This window comes from Sturnira hondurensis, unplaced genomic scaffold (assembly GCF_014824575.4).
Source record: "Sturnira hondurensis isolate 20B ecotype Veracruz unplaced genomic scaffold, ASM1482457v3 Scaffold0000880, whole genome shotgun sequence".
Lineage (NCBI taxonomy): Eukaryota > Metazoa > Chordata > Mammalia > Chiroptera > Phyllostomidae > Sturnira > Sturnira hondurensis.
The window spans coordinates 2874519-2898652 of NW_028073511.1; the positions used below are offsets into that span (position 1 = coordinate 2874519).

General features: G+C 57.3%; 1 protein-coding gene across 3 annotated transcripts in view; it reads right to left on the reverse strand.

Moving 5' to 3' along the window:
* The window catches only part of TFEB (transcription factor EB), a 45000-nt gene that overhangs the window by 5931 nt on the left and 14935 nt on the right, over positions 1 to 24134 (reverse strand). For 2 of the 3 annotated variants that reach the window (XM_037052517.1, XM_037052510.1), the window contains exons 2-3: positions 355 to 580; positions 23 to 277 (exon numbers count right to left, since the gene is read on the reverse strand). In XM_037052517.1, coding sequence (XP_036908412.1) covers positions 23 to 277; positions 355 to 558 — 459 coding nt within the window. In that variant the 5' untranslated portion in view covers positions 559 to 580. Of the gene's footprint in view, positions 1 to 22; positions 278 to 354; positions 581 to 10791; positions 10799 to 12391; positions 12397 to 24134 lie in introns of those variants that run through there. The other variant, XM_037052501.1, reaches the window with a different exon arrangement.

The window sequence follows — 24134 nt, forward strand, 5'->3', positions numbered from 1 at the left end:
CACTCCCCAGTTCCTCACTCACCTCTCTCTCAGGATTGGAGCCGATGTGCAGCATGGCCATGGGGCTGTTGGGCGCACTGTTGCCAGCTGAGGAGGACACCACATGTCCAGCCCGCACCCCAGGGGAGGCGGCTGGCAGGGGCTTCGGGGAGCCCTGGGCAGGGCTGATGTGAGCAGCAAACTTATTCCCGTAGGTCTCAGACAGGTACTCCCGCACCTTCTGGTCCCGGGACTGCTGCAGGTGGTAGGAGGTGGGATTCTCCAGGTAGGACTGCACCTAGGAGGGGGAGAAGGCAAGGGCTCTAGTGTGTCCTAGGACCAGGGCAGGAGGGGGACGGGCCAGGCAGACCCTACCTTCAGCACCTCCCCAGGCACCGGTGGTGGAGACTGGAAATGGGCAGGGGTGCTGATGGCCGGGGTGGGTGGCCCCGCCAGCTGCTGCTGCTGCTGCTGCTGCATGTAGTGCATGACGGCCTGCTGCTGCATGCGCTCCCGCTGCTCCTCCTGCTGCGCCTGCTCCCGCATGAGCTGCATGCGCAGCCCGATGCGTGACGCCATGGCGGCTGCTGGCGCTGGCTTCCTGTGGGCAGGGGAACAGGTCTGTGAGGCACTGGGGTTTGGGGAAGGGGCCAGGAAAAGAGGGATCACACCCATTGTACAGGAGCAAACACTGAGACCTAGAGAAGGGAAGGGATTTGCCCAAGGCCACTGGGTAAGTGAGTGACAAAGTTGAGATGCGAATGCATGTTTCCTGGTTCCTAGAGCGAAGCACGAATTCCATCTGCTTCACTGAAGCTCAGCCCCTAAAGCCTAGTGTCAAGCTCGCTCCTCCCCTCTGTCATACCACGTGGTGATCCTGTCAGATCTGACCTCAGATACATCCTTGTTCACCACCACCTTGCCGCCACCAGTGTGGGCTTCCTGAAGGAGCCTCCCCCCCTTGGAATATCGCCTCACAATATTCCACTAGCAGCCCAGTAACTACAGGGATCCCTTTAAAACTTAAATCAGGGCCTGTCCCTCTCTCTACTTAGAATGTGCTGTGGCTCCCACTTCATTCAGAGTGAAAGCCAAAGTCCTTATCAGAACAAGGCCTCTTCCCCTGTCCACCTGCTTGGGCCGCCGCCCCCAACCCCTCAAAGACACCAGGTGTACTCTCACCTCAGGGCCTCTGCCCAGGGTCTCCCCTCTACCTGGGATGGATCATTCCTTCATCTCCTCCAGCTCATAAATATCACCTTACAGAGACTTCCCATGGCCACCCCACTTAAGATTACAAAATCCCTACCTGCCCCCACCATGCCCCTTGCCCTTTATGTTTCTCGGTATAATCTATCACCATCTTACATGTTATACATTTTGCTTAGTTCCTTTATTCACTGTCTATCTCTTTTTCGTTAAAGATTTTATTTATTTATTTTACAGAGGAGAAGGGAGGGTGAAAGAGAGGAAAAGAAACATCAATGTGTGGTTGTCTCTCATGTGCCCCCTACTGGGGACCTGGCCCACAATGCAGACATGTGTCCCCACTGGGAATCAAATTGGTGACCCTTTGATTTGCAGTCCACTGAGCCACACCAGCCAGGGATGTCTATCTCTTTGCCACCAGGAATGCACGCTCCCCTAAGGGCAGGCATCTGTCTGTCTTGTTCCCTGCCGTCCCTCTGGCCACCAGCCCGGGGCCTGTGCCCGTAGATGCTCTGTCAACGCATGCAGGGCCGGTTACTATTTCTGAACCAGGCACTGGCCATGCAGCAGCAAGCCGACGGTAGTCTCCGAGCTTGTGGCGTCCACAGGCCTTTACAGCCCTGTGCAGCGAGGGTCACTTCAGGGCACCCGGTCCTGCCAGGGCTCAGAGGGGGCTTCTCACTGCCTAGCACGTCAGCCTGATCTTCAATGGGATGGATGGGTCTCAGTGGGACAGAAGGACTAAGGCCTCCAGGTCTAGTCTGGAAGGAAGGAGGACAGGACAGAATGAGTCCTGCAGCTCGGTCCACTCTGTCCCTAGCTCACTAAGTGACCCTGGTCACATCCCTCCTCTCTGATCCTCCATCCCCCCCACACACAATATAATAGGATCGGAGCAGGTGATTTCTAAGGTCCCTCCCAGGGACCTTAGCTGGGATGGACTGAGACTCTCTACAAGAGGCTGGGCCCCTGTAGATGCCCAGACTCCATACAGGTCCAGGCAGGGGCTGGAGGGTCCCATCTCAGGGATATTGCAAGAGGCAGCATGACTTTGTGATTGAGCAACTGCTATCAAACAGGGCAGGTGTGAGCCTGAATCCCAACTCTTTGCTGTGTGACCTTGGGCAAGTCACTTAACCTCTCTGAGTCTCAGGTGCCTTATCTGTAAGCAATTTCTACCTTAGAAGATTGGCAAGAATGTTAAATAAAATGTGTCTTGAGCAGCACATAGCACTTGGGAGGCTCGGTGAGTGAGTAACAGATAGACACAGACAAGCAGGGTCTGAGGTGCAGACCAGAGACCAGAGCTGCACCCTGAGGCCTAAAAATGAACCTCAGGTCTCTGCAGGGGGCAAAGGAAGGCAGCACAGGCTGACATGTTCTGTCAAATGCCGGACACCAGACGCAAGCATAAAGGGGAAGAACTGATAAAGTGAAAATCACCGCATCATGGAAGTAATAATAATCTGCACCTACTTGAGCATTTACTGTGTTCTGGGCACTGTTCTGAGCACTTTAACCTCAAACAGGCTTAGGAAGTAGTTTTGGTTATTATTCTCCTTTTATCGATAAGGAGAAACAGAGGCACAGGGACTTTAAGCATCTTGCAGTAAGGACAGAGGCTGGGACCCAATGCCAGGGCATCTGGCTTCCTGGCCCCGGGGAGGGGTAGGAAGTGTCTGGAGACCCCATGCTGAGGTGGGAAGGAGCCCATCCCAGGTTGCATGTCTAGTTGGTCCAAGGCCGGGAATGGAGCGGAAGACCGCTGACCCCCAAACCGGGGCTCTGACCACCACCACGGCTGTTTCCCTACAAAGCGGGGGCAGCACCGCCTGCCTCCAGGTCTGAGCACTCAGAGGGCCTCCCTCACCACCAGCCTCCCTTCTCTGCCCTCCTAGGCTGGAATTCGTAAAGGGGCTGCCTTAGCCTCAAGGGAATCTGCCCAGTTTCCAAAAGGACAGTCCCCAAGGAGAAAGGTGCAGACACTCCCCTTCTGCCTCGTTCTCTGTCCTGTAGCAGGGACACGGATGCAGCCTTCACCCTTTTCCTGTGGCCTTCACAGAGGGGCAGCTGCCTTTCACCCCACTGCCCACCTTACACGCCAGCCCCAGGGGCTCTGACCCCAGCCCAGCCACCCCCACCCTCGCAGCTGTACCCACACACTCACACAGCAGCGCTGGGGAGCCCCTCCACCTCGGGAACAATTTCACCTCAGTTAGCCTCTGGGGGGGGAGGGGCTGGGCCTGGCAGTGCCAGCCAGCACGGGAGACTGGGGGAGAAGGGCCCCTTGTTTGTCTGACACAGTGCTGGGCTAGAGCTGGTTCTGCCCAAGGAGGACTGGGGCCGGGCCCTGCTCAGCCCGAGTGGCTGCTGCAGCCCCAGTTCACTCACATGTCAGGTGGACCCGGGACTCCCGGCCCCACTGCCCTTGGGGTCCGTGCCAGCCTCCTGGGACAAGGTGTCAGAGACTGTGGGCCTCGCAGGGTCTGTGCATCGAGGGCTGTGGGCGGTTTTCGCCTGTTCCTGTCCTCTGACGGGGGCTTGGCGGCAGCAGACGGAGCTTTCCCACCGCTACCCCCGCTGTCAAAGCCGCCAGCTCTCAGAGCACTGCTCTTCCCACAGGGTCCCAGGCCCCTCCCCTGGACCCCACCTGGGTAGGATGGGTCTGGGGTTGAGGGAGGCACTTGAAGGGGTCTGGGGGCAGATGGGTGGTCCAAGAGAGACCCTGGGTGTGCTAACCCCTCCCCGTAAGCCCCCAGCATGCTTGCTTGCTCTCGAAGTCTGAGGGGCCAGGCGCAGCCTCCTCAGTGCTTGGTCTGCGCAAGAACAACTGAGAGGAGGGACACAGAGGAGCCGAAATGCCCCCAGACACGGTGAACGCACAATACAATGTACAGATGATGTATTAGAGAATTGTACATCTGAACATTGTGACGTTTATTAACCAATGTTACTTCAACAAATGCAATAAAAGTTTTTTAAAGAAGTGCTCCTAGACCCTCCCCACCATCTCACCATCCAGACCCACCAGGCCTGGAAAGGGACCACCGTGAATGTCCTCAGTAAGATGGAAGCCTTGAATGCCCACCCCGTACATACACTGGGGCCGCGGCGTTTCCCCAAAGAGCCCTCTCCCCTGCCTCCACCCCCAGTGAACACCCTCCTCCTGAGGGGGCCAGGGGCCTGATGCCCCAGGAAATTCCTGCTCCTGCCCAGACGCATGGAAAAGGTAGTGGGGGCTGAAGTTTCAGCCGAGAGGATGAGAGCCACACCACATCTGTGCCCTCAGGAGACCCCAAGTGGCCCACAGCCACTTCCTTACACTGTTTACCCAGAAACTCCCACCGGACTCCACCCCTGCCCCAAGCTGAGTCTGGGTTCTAGTTTTATTGTGACCAAAATGAGCTTCACAGTCCAGCAGAATCGGCTGAAGCCCGTGTCCTGCCTGGACTGGCTGGGTGACTTTGGGAAAGCCACCTAACCTCTCTGTGCCTTGGTTTTCTCCTTGGTGAATGGAGTCGGTGAAATGGAGCCGGTCACATCACCTCTTCACAGGGGTGTTGTGAGGATTTGGGACACGGTGAGTGTACAGAATTTTCCTCAGCTGAGACTTCAGCCCCTGCACCGTTTTCCATGGGCTGTGGGGGGACAGGAGTGCTCCGGGACAGGCCCTTGGGTGCTCAGTGACAGGTGGCTTCTGGGCCCCCTTCCAAAACTGCCTCCTGAGCTCAGGGCCTGAGTGTGGGCCTCTCACCGTCATTCACACGTCAGTACGAACAGGCTGAGCAGAGCCCTTCCAGAAGGAAGAGGCGGACGGAGGAAGATGAAAGACAGGGAGAGATCCCTGCACTCCCTGAGGGGCAGACAGGGGAGAAGGAGGGCCCCAGAACAGGGGAGTCTGACGGAGGAAGAACGGATCTCAAACACGCGGTACTGGGTGGAAAAAGCAAACTGCAGAGCAAAGCGTGCATCGCAGCCTTGGGCCACTCGGGTAAATGCGTAAAACAGATCAGGGGGGTCAGGGTGCTTCCTGAGCGCTTGCCAGGGGTCAGCACTGGCCTATGTGCTTTTCAAATGTTAAGTCATCTGTTCTTCACAACGACCTCGTGAGGTGACTGCTGTTAGTGCCCCCAGTGTTCAGGGGGAAACTGAGGCACAGGGAGAGGTAAAGTAGCTCACCCGAGGTGTCGCAGCTGATGAGCCTCGGAACAGGGATTTGATCCAGGCAGCCTGATTCACAGCCCACTCTTCATCCACTATCCGGGCTCCCCCAACACCCCAAACTGTTCACAGTGGTCTCCTCTCGGAAGGGGAGAGGGAGAGGTGGTGGAATGGGGCTGGTGAAGAGGTGTTCTTACAGCTTTTCATTCCACCTCCAAATCTTAGGACGTACATATGTGCTAACTGTGTGATTCTTTTAAAACAAGGGGAAAGGAAGTTTCTGAGGGGGGCAACCTACTTCAAATCACATCCAAAGATGGGGTCCCCCCCCATGTCTACCTGGAGTCTGGCCCAAGCCCTGCCCTGCTCAGTGCAATGGTCATTAGGCCAGCCTAGGACCCTGGGTGAGGACACTGACTGGCCACCAGAGGCTCAGGGCCACGCAAGGTCGGCTGGAGTTCCAGNGCTTTTCATTCCACCTCCAAATCTTAGGACGTACATATGTGCTAACTGTGTGATTCTTTTAAAACAAGGGGAAAGGAAGTTTGTGAGGGGGGCAACCTACTTCAAATCACATCCAAAGATGGGTCTACCTGGAGTCTGGCCCAAGCCCTGCCCTGCTCAGTGCAATGGTCATTAGGCCAGCCTAGGACCCTGGGTGAGGACACTGACTGGCCACCAGAGGCTCAGGGCCACGCAAGGTCGGCTGGAGTTCCAGGGCCAGGACCCAGGGTCCACCCCAGCCCCGGAAAGGAGCCTCCAGGGGCAGCACAATCTTCACGCCCCTAAACGACTCTTAGCCGGGTCAGGTCCCTTTAATTCCTTGTGGGGCCTAAACTGCCCTGGGGGTTCTTCTGCCTTCCAGGTGATCCTTTTGAAACTGGAGGAGCAAGCAGAAAATACACACCTGCCAGGAGCCAGCAACTCCGTTTCTAACCGTACGCCCAGCAGAAAAGCACACCCATGTGCTCTGCAGAGGACATGCTTCAGAAGGTGACCGCGGCACTGTGGTGACCTCCGCCCTGGAGGTCACCCCCACGTCCACCCGCAGGAAAGCGGGTGGGGAAGTGCAGGCCACTCGAACACTGAAATGCTGGGCACTAGGGACGCAAATTCACTGCTGCCCACAGCAGCGGGGGACTCTTGCCATCATGTTAATCAAAAGAAGCAAGATACAAAAATGCACGTGGCATGATCGATGTTTATAAAGTTCACAAAAACCTTCTGTTAGAAGTCAGGGTCCTGGTCACCCCTGGGAGGGGTGGCTAGGAATGCTCTGTAACTTGATGTGGGTGTTGGGGACACGGGAGTGTCACGTTTATGAGGAGGCATCATACTACTAACTCACAATTTATTTTCTCCATGTTATGCTCCCATTTAAAACGTTACATAAGAATCCAGACAAATAATTTAAAAAAAGGGCTGAATGAATTACCCTCCCACCCAAGTGTGGCTACAACTTTAAAATCCCTTTGGCTCCAGGTGGCTTCAACACAACCCGCTGACCGGGTACAGCTGTCCTCTTTGGAAAAGCAGTTTGGCAATGTGTATCAAAGCCTTAAAAAATAGCCAGGAGCCCAAGGAAGTAATCCTAAATGCAGAAAAGGCTTTTCTGCATAAAGACGCCCATCACATTAGATAGAGAAAATTCAAAAACAATCTCAATGCGCAGTGATAGGGTGCCTGGATGAATGGGATGTGTCCCTCCCGACGGGGCACTACGCTTACAATAGCAGCGTCGGGGCACCTCAAGTGACAAGACGGGGGTGTAACCTGTATGTAAAATTGGGTCATCACCATGCACAAATACATGCAGAAAAGCCTCTCAAGAAGGAATATATAAAAACGCTACAGACTTCTTTGGATGACACAATCTTTTTTTTTCTTTTTACCTTTTGGAATTTTTCTATAATGAACACGTGCGTCTAACTGGGAAAAATGTTTCAGACTAATAGCTAATGCTTCTGGAGTACTTAACATGCACCAGACATTGTTCAAAGCACCGTATTTAATTAGCACGATTATTTCATGACGTGAGTACCAGCACTGCCCCCACTTTACAGATGAGGAAATGGGCACAGACAGGCTGTCACTTGCCAAAGGTCACAGAGCCAACGCGTAGCACAGCTGGACCCTGGCAGTCTGGCTCCATCGCCTGAGCCCTCAAGCTTAGAGTTTGGCTTCAGTCCTGCACTCGGGGCTGGGGGTGCCACGTTTTATGTTAGGGGTTCCCACTGGAGGAGCCTGCCTACGTCAGAGAGTTGCAGCTGACCTCTGATCTCCTCCATCCAGCCCCAGGGGCCAGAGGATACCTGGAATGATGAAATTGTCTGGAATTCCCAAACACAAGCAGAAAAATCTCTACCCTTCCTCAAAGGGCAGAGATAATTTCCTGTATTCCCAGAAAAACACATGCCTGGCAGCTGAAACAACAAAGCGTGCAAGCCCAGAGGCCAGGACGCCTGGTTAAGCCATTTAGCGGGTTCTGAGCCTCTGGGGTGGGGAGACCTTGTCTCCCGGCCCCAGCCCGTCTGTTACAGTGGTGCGGGAACTGCACCGTGTGGTGGAGGGGAAATCGAGCCGGCTGCTAAAGGGGAGCCTCTGAACAGGTGCCCAGGCTCCTGGAGGCAGGACAAGGCACCCCGAGACCTCCTGTGGAACCTCTCAGCCTTGGGAAGGGAAGAGAGAGAAAGATTCCAGCATTGGGGTTTGTCTTGTTTACTCTGAGGCCCCTGTGGCAGAGGCCACAAAGGAAGACCTGGTGAACAAGGAAAAGGAACCACCATGTCCACACAATCCCTACACCTTAAGACAAAGTCATTTCATACCACCGAGGCAGTCTTGAGTCCCAGCAGGGCCCCGAAGGGGGTAACAGTTGGGTCGGATCCAAAGAGAGCAAGGGGCGGGGAGGCGTCATAAGACTCCCGGGAGCCAGCAGCCCTGCTCACTGTGGGAACTTGCCGTCAGAAACCTGGAGCCTGACTCAGTGTCCAAGCCCAGCCTCAGTCTTCCCAGCAGCCAGTCGGTGGGGCTTACCAGCTGGGATGTCTCTGCATGGGAAAAGCAGAGACACCACCATTCTGTCACCGTTTACTGTCGCTCTGCCCATGCCCACTTGGGGCATCCCTGATGGGTCTCCTCTTTCTGTTCTCTTGAGTTTTTTGAGAAAAGGTCCCATCCATTGTCACTCTCTTGCTCTCTCATGTCCTCTCTCTCTCCCTCACACACACACATGTGCACACACCCAATCAAGGCCCCAGGCTGCAGCAGGGCAGCTTACTAGTAACCTCAGCTCTGACTCTCCTTACAGGACAGGGCAGGATGGCCTGGACCAGCTTTTCCCATTACTGGGCATGCTCTTTGCTTCCTATTCAAAAGTCTTGAGTGTTAAAAGAGTTTCCCCACCCCCACCCTCATAAATCACAGAATTGACTGCAGGGCTGTGGGAGAGGCAGGTGGGTAAGGATGCCCACCTTTGGGTTCTAAAGAGATCATGAGTAGGCAGAGCACTGCACAACCCCACATGCTGGAGGTGCTCTCAGAGGCAGGTTATTGTATTGTCTGGCCCAGCGGTTCCCTAAAGGTCATGAAAGGCAATAGTGTGGCTCCTTCCAACGTTCGTTGCATGAGAGCAAACGGAAGCCGCACTTGCCCCTGGTAAATGTGCATTGTTTGATTGGAAGGTATTTCGTACCAGGAACAGGAATGAAGTCAATGGTACATGCTTTAAACATTTGCATCTTCATATTTTGACCTTTTCCCTTTTATTAAGGTATAATTTATTCCAGCAAAATGCACAAGTTTAAAGTATGCAGCTCAATGAACTTTTATAGGTGTGCACCCACCTATGACCACCACCCTCATCGAGATGCCCAACATTTCCATGACCCCAGAAAATTCCATCTCGGACTCTCCCTCAGAGGGACCCTCCAGTCTGAACTCCACCCCCATGGCTAAAGATCACCTGGCCTTGGACAGGCATAAAGGCTACCTTGCGGAGTGTGGTCCTCTGTATCTTTCTGCAACATCATCACTTTGCCAAGTGGGAACACTGTTGGCGCAGGCTGATGAAGCCCAGTTTGTGATGATCAAGTCTGGGAACAAACTGAATCACAGGAGGAAGCTACGGCTCCATAAGGGTGGCGCCGAGCAAGCCCAGAACCCAGGATGCACTGCCCTCCACCATGCAGAGCAGGGCGCCTGCCTCTCCAGGACCCAGTGCAGGGCGCTGCCCTCGGCCGTGGCTCTGGGGGGAGGGAAGTGCAGTCGGGGGCCTGATTTTGAATCTCTGTTGAACACAAGTAGGAGGTATGGGAGAGAAAAGGGGAGGAGGGGGAAGGTACAGGGAGGCCACCGCGCAAGGCCCATCGGCCACAGGAAAGGGTGGGACTGGCAACTGTGCAGCAGAGGAGGCAGCTTCTAGGGCAGTCACAGATCAGAGAGGAGCCCGTCCTGTCCCCCAGAGTCCCACTGGACCCTGGCACGAGGCCAGCCCCAAGGGGACTGCCACTGGGCCTTGAAGGAAAGTGGGGGCTGGGGACATGTAGCTGAGGGAAGCATGCAGAAGAAAAGCCAGAAAGGCCCTTGGGGGTATCCGCCCTTGTGATGTACCCAGACACAGCCCAGCCACACACGCTCGCTCGCTCTCTCTCTCCTGTGTGTGTGCACACGCACATGAGATCCCTCAGCCTTCCCCTCCTTGGGCAGCTGCCTTTCTTCTGCGTTGGAGTGGGGCAAGGGGCTGAAAGCCCTCTCTTTCCCTTGCTCCCCTGCACCCCCTCCTAGACACTCAGTCCACTTGAGTGTCCTGCTTGCGTCCACACTGCTTTGTTCTCTGGTTGTTTCCTGGCCACCTACCAGTCTCCCCCACTACAAGGAAGCTTGCAGAGAAGTCAGCTTTCCTCTTCAGAACCTCTACCCCTACCCTACCCCTCAGGCTTCCCAGAATGAGGCTCCGGGCCCTCAGAGGTTGCTTGTCCAATCACTTGACACCGCTCAATCATCACCCACTCTCTCCCATGGCGAACACCCGCTGAGTCCCCGCCGCGGACCAGGCGCTGCAGTTCGTTGGACCTACTGCCAGATCACATCTGTCCTCCTCGAACACCTCATGGGGCAAAGAGCACTCCTGGCAGATGAGAAAGCCAAGACTCAAAACATGACCTGTCCAAGGGCACACTGCAAGAACCCAGTGAGGTGAGAATGCAAGCCCAGCTCTCAGGTGAGTGACCAGCACCCAGCTCCAGTACAGGCGAGGAAACCAGAACCCACGGGCAGGACCCACAACCATGCATTACTGTGGCAGCCTCAGGGGCCCAGCCCCTGCCTTTCCATCCACTGGCTGCTTGGATGGGGGAAGCCGGTGGCTCCTGGTGTGAGAGGACACAGGCACAGGGCGCGGAGAAGCACACAGCCTCCCACGGACTGGCTGCCGGCTCCCACCTGGGGGCTCACTCCAAACCCAGCCCCAGTGCCGGAGCCACCCCGTCCAGCCCTCCCTGCCCCTGCCCCGCTCTCCTGGGCCTCCTCCCCTCTGTCACCCCATCCCACCTGCCACAGCCTCTCCAGTCTCCCTGAGGCTTGGACACTGCAGATGTTTCGCTCCCTTTTTGAGAGTTTAATCTGCTTCTGAGAACTCGGAAAACAACCTCTTTATAACTGAAGGATCCGGGCTTTGCTAAATAAAAGAAGACATTGGAAGAGGGGAGGGGAAATGCCTCTGAGCAGGGACAAGTGCGTCAACTTCACAGAAGGTGGTCCACGAACTCTTATCTCCGGTACAAACCCACAGGCCTTCATTATGACCTCGCAGAGCGTTCACTATGCACCAGGTAGAGGCGGCCGCTGAACCAGAGAGAGGCAGACAGCTTGCCCAGGGACACAGAGCTGGTAGGCGGCGGAACCGGGGCGCCTGGTCAGGGGTCTGAACACCCACCCTCTGCCCGTACAGGTTCAGGGGTGCACAGAGCACAGCAGCAGTGTGCCGCCCCGGTTCGGAGTCTGTCAGCAGGGGGCCTGAGAAGGCAGGGAGGTCTTAAGCCCTTTAGTAGAAGGCCCTGGGCTAGGAAGGTGGGGCAGGACTCGAGCCCCACTCAGCCCCGACCTCCTCCAGCACTCTTCTCCACTCAGTCCCTCCCTCCCCTCAGGAGCCACCCAGAGCTGCCCCCTGCTGTTCCCAGACTGCTGGGACCCACCCCCCCCACCCCAATCCATCCCTTCAGCTGCATCTGGTCCTTCAGAGCGCACTCTCAGGCAGACAGTTGGGTTTAGTGGGAAGTGCTCCAGACACCGACAGACCAGAGTTCAGGTCTGGCTTTGACGCTTACCAGCTGTGTGACTCAGGACAGGTCCTTAACCTCTCAGAGCCTCAGTTTCCCCATCTGTAAAATAAGATGGCTCCTCCCTCCGAGTAGGTGAGGGGACCCAGGGGGCTGAAGTGGGTGATATGCCTGGCACCTAGGAGGTGGTCTGAGAGGGTGAGTTAGTTCCCTGGCTGGGGAAACAGCACTGACCTGGATGGAGTTTAGACAGGAGAGGGCCTTGTAAGTCCTCACCACTCACAGCATGATGCCCCGAGTCACAGCCCCTGGGGGCTGGTTAGAAATGCAGATTCTCAGGCCTCAGCCCAGACCCGCTGCAGCAGGACCTGCACTTCGCAGCCGCGTCCCAGCAGATGCGTGGGCCATCAAAGGCACTTCACTTGCAGCCTTCTGGAGGTCTGGCCACCTGGTTCCAAGCATGAACATTGGTGACAGGTGGGAGGAAAGAGCAGAGAGGTATAGGCTCCTGGTGGAGTGTCATACTTTAGGGTCAGGCAGGGCCCTTCTGAGCCCCACCGTGAACCTGAGCAAACAACCCTGACTCGGGACTAGGCACCAAGGAGCAGAGGGGAACACGGGGCTCCAGGCCAGCTCCGCGCTGGGCGCTCATTGGGTGCAGAGGAGGGATGGTCCAGGTTGTGGGGAAACAGCCTGGAGGCTGATGTGGCTACCAGTGGAAAGGCAACCGAGACAGGCCACGTGAGACAGCCCCACGCACACACATGGCAGCCCCTACGCACACCGTTGCACACACATGTCCACTTACCATCCCATACACACCGCCTGGGGACCTTCCTACCCCTGCTCCAGCAGAGAGCAGGCCACCTTGGGAGCAGAGTGTGCCCCTGCAGCTGGCCTGGGAGAACACTCTTTCCTCCACGCTGCTTCGTCCCTCCCTCTCACCTCCCTAAGCCCCAGATCCACCTGAGCAATGAGAAACCCAAGTCCTGCTCACTTGAGGTTGACAAGGACCCACATTTTAACTGGTCACCTGCAGCGTGCCTACTGACCGACCCCCCAAGCATGAAACCTACCACCCCAGGTTGCTGGGGGGTAAAAAGCAGGGTGGAGCTCTGACCTCAGCGTGTCCCTGAGAGGCAGCAACGCCCAGTGGACACTGTACCCATCCCCACCACCCCCCACTACCACACGGAACGAGAGCAAAGCCCATCGTCTCCCAACCACAGAGCTGTAGGAGGGGCGGAGACCTCTGTCTACCCTACCTACAGTTGGGTGACAGATCTTCAGAAACACACACCCCACTGGCTTCTTTCACCCCCGCAGGTTGGACTTCCAGGGGCCCTGAGGCTCATGTGGCTTCCAAAGAAACCCTAAAGTGGGGCTAGAACCCCAAGCAGGCCTAGAATGCCCCCAAAAGAACCATGGACAAGGAGGGTCAGTTGGGGTTGCTGCAGAGTATGTGATGTCATGGGTCCTGGAAAGGCCCTTGGCCCCAAAATATCTCCCCCCCTCCCCGGGTCCGGAAATCCCTCCCAACCCTGCCGGGAGACGCTCCCACCTGAAGCTCTTGTCAGCTAACACCCCTGGGAGAGGCAGCTGACAGCTGGCCTGCGGGGGGGTGCGGGGGGAGAAGGCAGCGGCGGGAGGGGTGAGCCAGATGGGCAGTCCTCAAGGCTGGTGACCACGGCCTGGCCTGGCCAGTGCTGCCCGGCTCGTGAGCTCTGAGCTCCCACCGGGAGGGGGCACTGCCCTCCCAGCTTCCCAAAGGCTGGTTCCCCAGAAGCCAGTTCTCTTGGCCAGTGAGGGGAGGCTCACGGGGGAGGGGCCTTAAGCACCCCACCCCTCACACGTACATTCCAGGGGAAATCAAGTCCTGTCCTAACTGTCCCCTTAAGGAAGGCGAATGCTGGCCTCCAGGAGGGGGTGGGAGCCCTGACAGAAGGGAGGTGGAGGGTGGGAGGGGAATTAACCAGGTTCCAAAATAGCACAGTCGGTTCTGCCTCGCTTCACCCTTCGCAGCGTCTGGCAGCTTCTGCTTTCGGTCTGACTCACGCCTGGTGGGGGCAGGACAGGGTGGCCATGGTAGGCAGAGGCCTCTGGATGATCACAGGCTTCTTCCCTCACTACACGCACCTATGGCCGGCCTCCTCCCCGGCCTGCCCGTGAGCTGGGCTCCTGGGAATAGTCACTAGAGGCACAAAACCCCGGAGCTGCCCCCTGGGTCCTATCCGGCCCTCACCCACCCGCGCTTCCCCAGCCACGGCAGGTGCCCCAGCCCCAGAACTTGGGTTTACTTCTGCCCTGCCCAGGTACACTTCGCTGCCCCACTCCTCCCATTTCCATGCAAAGTCAAAGGCTCTGAAGACCAACCACTCCCCCACCCCCAGGAGAAATGACCCCTGGCGGCTCCAGTCCCACCAGCCAAAGGAGTGAGGGAGCTGCTCCCAGACATGAGAGAAGCAGTCTTACTCTCGAAATGCACATGGCAGCTCACGCACCTTTTTTCTGTCCTTAAACCACACAAGCAACACTGTGCCCTTGGCCGGACAGAGAGAGGAACCGGGGGCCCTGGGTTTCTTGCACGTTGGGCGGGGAGGAGCATGGTAATTTCGCTCTCCCCCTTCACGGTCTCAAATCCCCTCCTCCCCAGCTTCTCCCTTAGGAGGCAGCTGCCTTACACTCACACTTCCCAGAACAAAGATGCTGAAGCCCCAGCCGAGACTCTGACAGAGAACCTCATCATCAGCTCCACCTCCCGGTCCCTGGGCAGATCTTCCCTGTCCTCCTCCCGGCCCTCACACCAACACTCCTGCCCCAGATAAGTACAGCCACCTTTCTATCCAAGTGGGGCAGGTACCGGGGAGCTGTGAGCTCTGCCAGCGCCAGCCCTGCCCACGGGCTGGGGAATAGATGCCACTAGTCGGTAGGGGGGGGACGTCAAAGGTAACAAAGTTGGCCAGCACAGGCAGACACGCTCCTGCCCTCCGCCACCCTGGCACGAACACCCTGACCAGACCTGGTTTGGAAGTGAGAACGTCAAGGGCAAAGGCTGCGGGTGGTGGATAGAGAGATGAGTCGAAGGGACCAGGATTTGGCCTGTGTGTCTGCGTAGCCCGATGAGGAGTTCTCAGAGTGAGGGCACCAGCCTGGCACAGCACCTGCCCCATCCCTGCCGTCTGCCCCTCCCCACCCCCCACCCCAGAATCCTTTACGTCCACTCCACTTCCTGCTCTTAACTCTTCCCATGTCCTCTGCCCCAGAAGGCATGAGACTGGGAAGCATGAGTCTTGGTGGGGGGAGGTGGGGAGCAGGTACCAGGCAGAGCCCTCACTGGGGACAAAAAAGTGTGCCCTTGAATACACTGACCCCCCCTTGCTGGTGAAGTGCATCCTGTTCCCCAGAGAGACACAGAAGGAGGGCACCAGAAGGCTCAGTTCTGACTGACTGAAAGGCAGCCACCGACCTACTGGCCCCAGGAAGGGAAGAGGCAGTGAGGGGAAGAAAAAGGAAGTCAGAGAAACCGCGACAATCACAGTCTCCAGTCTCGGGATCCCAGAGCTGGGAGGGGACTCGAAGGCGGCTCCAGCCTGTGTGCGTGGTGAAGTCCACTGCCTGCGATGGGCCTTGAAAAGGGCGGCCAGTGTCCGGCTAGGGCGAGGACATGCACGCCGGGACCCTTCCTCTCCTGTGAATGCCCGGAGGGATCCTGACAGCTCCCTTCTTTTCTCTGTGGCACCTGGCACATAGTAAGTGCTCCCGAAGGGTCATTGAGGGTCACTGAGTGTGGTGACGGGCCCCAGTGGGGAGGGTCTGCCCAGGGAAGCTGCGGAGGGGTGGCAGCGGCAGGGCCACGAGAGAAGGGAGCTGTGGGGAGGGGCCGTGACCAGAGCCACACCCCAAGGGACCAGCCAGACCACCAGGCCTGGGTTCAGTGAGCTCCGCAGAGGCCCCAGCCTCGCGGCCAGGGCACACCCAGGCAGCTGGCCCCCCTCTGGCATCTGTGCCCGAGCCAGCCGGGGCAGCACCTTGCCCGCCCCCAGCACCCCTTAGCCAAACAACAAGGGGAGTGAGTGAATAAATAGCCCATCCCTCACCCCATCCCACTCTGGGTAACTCTAAAGCTCTGTCCACAGAGGTCCCCAAGGAGACTGGGCCTCAGGTACCCACAGCAGTCACTGATCCCTAACACACATTTTATTGGCTTCCCTCCCTCCCGTCTCACTAGTCTGCCCACTACTGGTGCTTCCTGGTCACCTCCCAGGTAAAACGACCTGTACCACATCCTTGTACTCACATCCTGTCAGTCCGTGAGGCCCGAGGAGGCAGCTTCGACCTGAAATGAAAAGCTAACTCTCTCTAACACTTGGAAAGAAAGGCCAATAAAGGGGCCAGAGTAAAGCAGGGGCTAGCAGCCTGTGGAGAAGCAGGCGTGTAACAGCCCAGTCCCCGGAGGAGACTGCTGAAGCTGGACACAGTGGCCAAGTGTGTGCCTAGAAGTCCCCCGCCCGTGGGAGGTAAGGCCTTCCTCGGAAGCAGAGTTGGTAAGATGGAGATGAACCAAGGGTGTGCCAAGGCTACAGGTTACGTGACGAAGACGCCTCCATTCCAGGGGTGGTGACGGCAGCATTAGGTTATAGGTGGCAAATGCCAGTAAGACTAGAAGCCCAGCATTGCCTCCGCCCCCACGCTGCAGCTGGAACTATGGGGCGCCAGCACCCCAGAACCTCGGTGTGCCCATTCGGTCGGCAGCATGGCTGTTATGCTCCATGCCTGGAACGAGGCCCTGGGGACACCAGGGAAGGCTCTGTGACCCCACGCTGAGAGCGTGGGTTTGGAAGCAGGCACCGCTGAACCCGGGATCTGTTGCTCACTGTCTGCAGGACCTTCAGCAACCTAACTTCACGGGGTCCCAGTCTCCTCCCAATGATGTTTGTCTTGGAGAGCTTCTGTGAGAGTTAGATATAAAACATCTAATACAGGTGCTCAATAAATATTTGGTAGACACCTGGGTGAACCCATAGATATAACAGCTGTATGGGTGAAGAGAAGGCATGGACGGACGGATGCACAGATTACTGAATGGGTGGATGGATGGGCGGGTGCCTGTGTGAGTGGATGAAGGCACGGACGGACGGACGGACGGACGGCTATCTGAAAGGAGATAAAAGGGAGCAGCAGTCATCTGCATGCTGATCCCCAACTGGTTAAATACCCCTTTCTGCTAAATTCAATAATGAGAACACGAGGGCCCAGCACGCTAATTCATCTGTTAGAGAAATCTATACTCCCACCCATCAGGTTGACAAATGCAAAGTGGGACCCTCCTACTGAGCTTCAGATGCATTATCGGGGGAGGCTTGTTCCCTGAGGGGTGTAGAGCTATGTCAGAACAGCGGGCACCCGCCTGGCTCAGTCACCACCACACCGTTCCCACCGTGTGGCCCCACCATGGCTGTATCCCTTTCCCCTCAAGTTCAACTTCACCCAACCCCTGCCCCAGGGGAGGTGGGTTGGGGCCAGGGAGGGGAAGGGGAAGCCAAACCAAAGCAGGGCAAGGGAACCTAGACCAGCCAGCTGAGCAGAGGAAGCCAAGGACAGAGCAGGGACATGTGGGATGGGGTGAGCAGGGGTCCGGGAGAGGGAATCGAAGAGCAGAGAGAAGGGTTCATTGTCTTTGCTGAAACGGAGAAAGAAAATTGCCCCAAGAGAACAAAGGAGCAGAAGGAAAATGAACTGAGCAACAAACAATTGTCATTCCCTGCTCCATCACCCCAGTGGCTGCCCACTGTTCCCCCAGAAAAAGTCCAAACTCCCTAGTCTGGCTTTCAAGGCATCCAGGGTCCCTCCCCTCCCTAAACCTGCCTTGGGCTCATCCCAGAGGCCTCCTCACTCCCGCTCCCAACAGTCTGGGCCTCCAGATGCTCCTCCCATCCTACTCTCCTTCCCCGCTCATCTCTGGTGGCCCCCCAACAGGCCCAGCGCCATGGCCTTGGGAGAAGAGTGTTGACCGGTGGCAGGAGTGGCAGAAACAGAAAAGACGAGCCTGACCGGGGTGGGGAAGGAGGTGAGGGTCCAGGCCGGGGTGAGAGGGGCACAGCCTCTGCATCCCCTTCCAGCTTCTCTCTTCCCCACCCGTTCCCACAGCCCAGCCAAGGCACTGCACAATCTGTGGTCACGCAGAATGCCCTGTTGACTTGCTAAGAAGGCTGAGGTGGCACAGAAGGAGGGAGCCAGGCCTCACGTCCAGGACAGAGAGGGGACAGGCAGGGTGGGCTGAGGAAAAGAGAGGTGCTTCAGCGCTGCCGGCCTGGGGGCCGGGGCTCACGGAGCAGATAAGCTGAGCACAGAACGTGAGAAGTGGGCAGACCCCGTAAAGGTGCTTCAGGGAACCCTCCACCACAGTCTGGGGGCCATGGGACCCCCTCACAGCCTAGAGCTGGCTGCCCCCTTGGCAGGCTCCCTGGCCTCAGAGTCCCCTCAAGTTGGGAAACCTGAGGAGATAGACCAGTGCAGGAAGGAATCTCAAAATAGAGACAACCAGAGGCCTTAGCATCCCTGTCTGCAGGGCGGTCTAGGTTGTGGAACACAGGGAAAGAGGGTGAGGGTCCAGGTCCAAACCCTGGTCACACCTCGCCTATACTTTCCTGTGACCTCCCATGGAATGGAGAGGATGTACAGTATGGGTGGGAAACTGAGGCACAGCGCCACACTCCAGCTCTGGAGACCTGCTCTGCTGGCCTAACCCTCAGCATCATCCTTGAAAATTAACCACTGAGCTCCACACAAGCAGATGGGGACCCTACAGCTCCAGGGCTGGTGCCCTTCCACGCTGGGGACATACACTTTCTAGGAAGTGGCCTGTCTCGGTCCCCAAAGTTGGGCTGCCTTTTCCGGAACTTTGACGCGGGGGCTGGGTGTGCAGCACAGGCTCTGGACGCAGGTGGTCTGGGCTCGGCCCCGCCCCTGCCATGTGCTGGCTGTGTGACCTTGGGCAAATCAGAGAAACCTCTTGGTGCCTCAGTTTCCTCACGTGAAGGGGGATAATGCTCCTTGCTCTTGTACCTCACAGTTGACAAGAGAAACAAATATATTCCTTTGGCTTCTCAAGTATCTGAATGGTCCCTCCACTCAGGATACACTCACACCCTAATGACAGTCCGCCTGCTTCCTCCTCACCAGGGGCCCAGTGGCTCAAGCCCTGGCAAGGGGCTGCGAAGGAGCTGACGGAGCTGCTGCTGTTGATAGAGCTGGTGCCAGGCCCGTTGCAGGCACGGGGCCGGGGTGTACAATGGGGCTGTGTGTGCACCCAGCGTTACCCTGGAGCAGGGCTGGGCAGGCCAGCATCTGGGGTCAGGCCAGGAATTCATTTCCCTGGAGAGGGCCTCCCCACCCCCTCCCAGGCTGCGCAGCCTTGTGGGGGAGGCAGACACCACCCTATCCACCAGCGATCCCAGGCAGTGGAATGGGAACATGCCTGGTGGCAGCCACTGGGAAACAGGACCTCCCGAGTCCAGCTGGGAACTGGACTGCTCGATAGTGAGGCACGTTGGTCCCATTAAGTAATCTGGGGCTGTGGCTTTGCCTGGGGGCAAAGGGAAGAAGAAGTCTGTGGAGCTAGGGGTGGGTGCATAAAATGTCTGCTGGGAACCCATCCCCAGACAGAGGGGCTCACTCCTCACTCCCCAGCTTGTTGGGGCCCTGGGCTCAGCACCAGGGCCCTGGGGTGGCCTGAGAGAGGAGCTGGCTCACTCCCCAGGGGAATGAGTCACCAGTCGGCTGCAGCCAGGATGGCAGGGAGACGGTGGGCAGGTGGAGCCACTCCCTTCCCTCCTTGGCAGGTCTTCTCCAGCTAGAACACCACTCAGCTGCCAGGCAGTGCTGACCACAGCCGTCCAGCCCAGCAATCCGGCTACTTCCTCTGGTGCAGGGGATTACCTAGTGCCTGGACACAGGGTCCTGGAGGCCTCCTGGTCCCGCACTGCTCTGTAGCTGCAGGCATGGGCCACTGAGAGGCGTGGCAGGCTGCAGGTCAAGGCACCCACTTACCCCTGAGAAACTGGGTCCGAGGCCAGAGAGGAGGGGAACGGAGGCCTCTGGTGGGTGGGAGGAGGGGGCCTAGCCACCTTATACCTCAGATTGTGGCCAAAATGCGGAGATGTGGTCCTTTGCATGAATCACTGTCCATTCTCCTCGGAGCCTGGGACAGTCAGGCAACAGGAGATCACTGCCCCTGCACCCTCACTGGCCTGACGCACACACCCCCTCACACCCAGTCATAGTGACACAAATATGTGCCCTATGGCTGCCGCCCACACTCTCATAAGGTCACACATGAAAGTCATGGTGGCGGCCCCAGCCCAGTGGACACAGTTGGATGCCCACCCTTCCCCTCACACCCACAGGACCCGCCTCCCCCACTGAGCCACAGCTCAGCGCATGGCATCCTGGAGGCCCCAAGGAACACCTGGCACCCCAACCTCCACTTTAGGAGCAGCTGAGGGCCCCTGGCCAGGGGAAGGAGAAGACCTTCCCCACCAGGCCCACGGACCACTCGTGTGTGTGTGGGGGCGGGGTGCACACACATGTGTGTGACCTGTCCTGAGAATAGAGGCTGTAGGAGCCAGGAGGAGCCTTCTGATGCTGAGCCTGTTGCCCTTATTTTACTGATGAACAAACAGAGTCAGGTGAGGAGTGTCTTGTGCGGGTGCCTGAGCAAGGCTGAGTCTGGACCCCAGGGCTGGGGTAGCTTAAGGCTGGTCAAGCAAAGCAGGAGATGGGGAAGGCGGGCGAGGGCCAAGAGGGAAGAGGGTGGAGGGTGGAGGGGAAGACTTGCCACCACTACACCAGAGGTCCACTGTTCTGAGATGCAGTCACTTCAAATATTTTTGAGCACGCACTATGGGCCAGCACTGTGGCAGGAGGGCTTCTGACTGAGCTCAGCCCTCACCTCCCCCTCGGGCATTTGGCTTCTGGGACTGAGTCCTCTCTCTGAGGCCCCCACCTCCCACAGGCACATAGGCTGGAGTGACACTCAGGCTACTCCTCTGAGGGGCAGCCTGCAGGCCCCGCTGTGGGCTGCGCCGAGGGACACCCCGGCACCCTCTGGGCACCAGTTCCCATGGCGCCCCTGAGTCCCCTGCACAGGTCACCTCCCAGAGTCGATGTCAAGTCAGGGGACACAGATGTCAGGTGACAAGGGGCATGGAGGCCCCCTAGCAGCAGAACCCCGTTTTCAGACAGAATTCATTAGGAACGTTGATTATGTAAAACATGAGAATGAAGCAGCTCTGTGGGGAGGGAGCGCACCAGACCACCTGGTGCCCAACTGGGCGCCCCCAAAGAACCCCTGGGGGTTCTGAGGAAGAGTCTAAAAACCACAGCTTTCTCCGGCCTCTTCTTGTCACAGAAGTGCCAGAGAAAGAAGTAATGCATGTGGACCCCATCATTCAGAGACCTAGGACCACAGCTCCCTCCAAGCCTCCAGGCCAAGCTCTCTTCCCCGTCCCAGGGCAATGGCGCCCCCTCCCCCTCACAGGACAGGGACATAGCAAAAAAAAAGTCTCCTGGATTCAGTTCCTACCTGGTGCCCAGCAATGCTCCACAGACATTGGGTGCTTTATTTCCCATAATAATTCCGTGGCCTGCATATTATCATCTTGTAAGTAAAGAAATGGATATTCAGAAAAGTTAAGCAACTCACCAGGCTGTGAAGGGCAGAGCCCACGTTCCACACCTGTGTGCTCCTGGCCCTCACTGCGGCCTCCTGGACCCGCCACCACCATGCTGCCTGGCTGTGCCCATCCCCACCCTAGGCGTCACCCCAAGAAAAGCCGAGAAGCCTCCTACCCAACTCCCCCCAACATCATAGCACACACAGAGCTTCTCATTAGTAACAATAACAACAAAAACAATAAAAATTCTACCACCTCCCTGTTTTATAGCACTTTTGATTTAGGTACTTCTTACATTATCATTTGCTTAATCCTCACAACACTATACTCCCATCCTCATCTCATGGATGAGAAAACTGAAGTACAGGGAGGTCGATGACTTGCCCAAGGTCACACAGCTTGTGAGCAGCAAACGCAGGACTCAACCCCGGGCAGTCTGGCCTATAATGCCTGTTGTTCCTCCTTCGATGGTGACTGTAACAAGTGCCCTAGCTTGAGGCTTGCCTCCCTCCTCTGAGGCCCCCTCTGCAGGAGTCAGAGGCCGCCCGGCACCCACGGGGCTGGACTAGGGAAAGCCTTCCTGAGGAGTACCACCAGCTCATGCTCTGTGGCTGCATAGCAGCCCTGGGCCACTGCCCCGCCCACCAGGAGCTGGAGCTCCGGTGAGGAGATGAGGAGAGCAATCGGTGCACAGGGGTAAACAGGACACCTGCTGCACAGCCGGGTTCAGGTCATGGCCAATGCAAGAAGCAGAAGTCTCTGTCCCCGCTCTCCCACCCATGGCTCCAGCCCCCAGCAAAGCCCAAAGGGGTCGCCCACCACCCCCATCCCCTTCGGTACTGGCTGCACCAGATGTTGGCAACACTTGGAAATGGGCTAAAAATAGATTCTATAATGAGTCAGTGCTAAGAATAAACCAGGCAAACAGCCCTGGAGAGGACACTTTACCAGGGAGGCCCCACCTCCTCCTCCCACCTCCGGACCCAGCCTGGCCCACCCCTGGCCTTTCACTTAAGCCCCCACAGTCAGCAAAGGGCATGGGGTATTGACACCACAACTGCCCTGAGGGCAGAGCCGAGGGCAGCCCCCTCCGAGGAGGGTGGGAGATCAAAGGTGTAGAAGCTGGAGAAGACCGCCCTGCTCAAGACAGAGTAGATGGCAGTGCGGGGACACTTGGCTTCCCTTCCCAACTCTAACACTGACTCCGTGCGGGGAACCAGGCAGTCCTGCCTCAGCTCCCCTCTCCTCACGGCTCACCGTGAAATGGGTCCCTGGAGTCCCCCACATTGGCTCGCTTCAGAGGCGATTGGTGGGGTGAGGGGTGGAGGGGGTGCTGAGCCCAGAGCGGGGTAGCAATCTACTAAAGGGCAGACACCAGACGTGGGTGCACATCAGGACTCAGCCCCAACCATGCCAGACCCCACAGCCCAGGGTCTCCCTCACTTCCTCCGTGTTCTTCTCTCTTTGTGCCCAGAAATGATAAGAATTGTTAGACTTGTGAATGTCTATACATGAATTGAACATTAATAGAGCATAGACAGGATGCCAACAGACGATAGACAAGAGGATGAGTTTCATTACACAGGGGAAGAGCCTGGGTTCAGAAAACAGAATTAACTTGCTTGGGACCCTGCAGCTGGGATGAAGCCTCTGCCATCCACCAGCCAGGCAAGCGTCTCCAGGGGCCCACTTGCTGGGCACAGACCATCTCCCAGCCACGCCAAGGGGACACGACACTCTGATGCTGCTGGGAGCCAGAGGGAGGGCCAGAAAAGGGCGAGGAGCCTTCGGGAAAGAAACAGCACCACCTGCGTTCCTCTGAGACTGACAGAGGAAGGAGGGAAAGGAGGGCGTGTCCTCAGCAGAGCCCTGGCCGGGCATTCACGGAGCCGGGGTCTGGTCCCAGCTTCAATAAAGACAACTTCAGAATCTGAGGGAATCGCTTCCTAGGCTTCGCTCCAGGTCTGTTTCTCCAACTGGAAAAGAGGGCCTCCGGCACCAGGCCTTTGAGGCATCATCCTGGGGCACGTCACGGTCACAGACTGGGGGTGGACACTGACTGTTAGCATGTCAAAGGCTCTGGCGAGTCCTGCAGCAAATGAGCCCATTCAGCTTTTTTTGACTCACATTCTGCCACACCCGCTTGACCACCAAGCCCTTCCACAGAACGCATCTTGGGAGCCCCCAGAGTGACTACGGGGTCGCCAATTCAATTGCCCACGAAGGCCAGCAGGAGACACGAAAGCTTCAGGCAGCCCAAACAGGCTGCATCAGGACCCTTCAGTAAGCTAAAAGCCCTAACAATTCCTGGCAGCTCCTGGGGCTCGGGGAGTCTGGCACTTCTGTTCTATGAAGGTCTCCCTCAGGACTGACCCCTGGTTCGAACCCCACCTGATCCTCAACAACCCTACTGAGAGGGGCAAGAAAGGAACGAGTACCCTGTGTCACACACCTGAAGAGACTCGGGCCCGGGGTCACACACAGCAGGGGTCTGCTGCAGCTGGGAGAGATGACAAAGTGGGTCCCACTCATGGCGCCCTCATTGTCCACTAAGCACTTTACCTCAATTATCCTGTGCAATTCTCCCAACAGCCCTAGGAGGAAGGCACTGTTGTTACCCCATTTCACAGAGCACGAAACTAACAACAAGAGAGATTCGGTCACTTTTCCAGGGTTATGTAGCTAGTAAGTGGTACAGCCCAGATTTCAACGCTGGCAGCCCGAATCCAGAGCTCGTGCCCTCTGCCCAGCCCTGCCACTCACTAGCGAGGTAAGCCTGAGCGTGAAACCTACCCATCCCTGGCCTCAGTTTCCTCACCCATAAAATGGGATA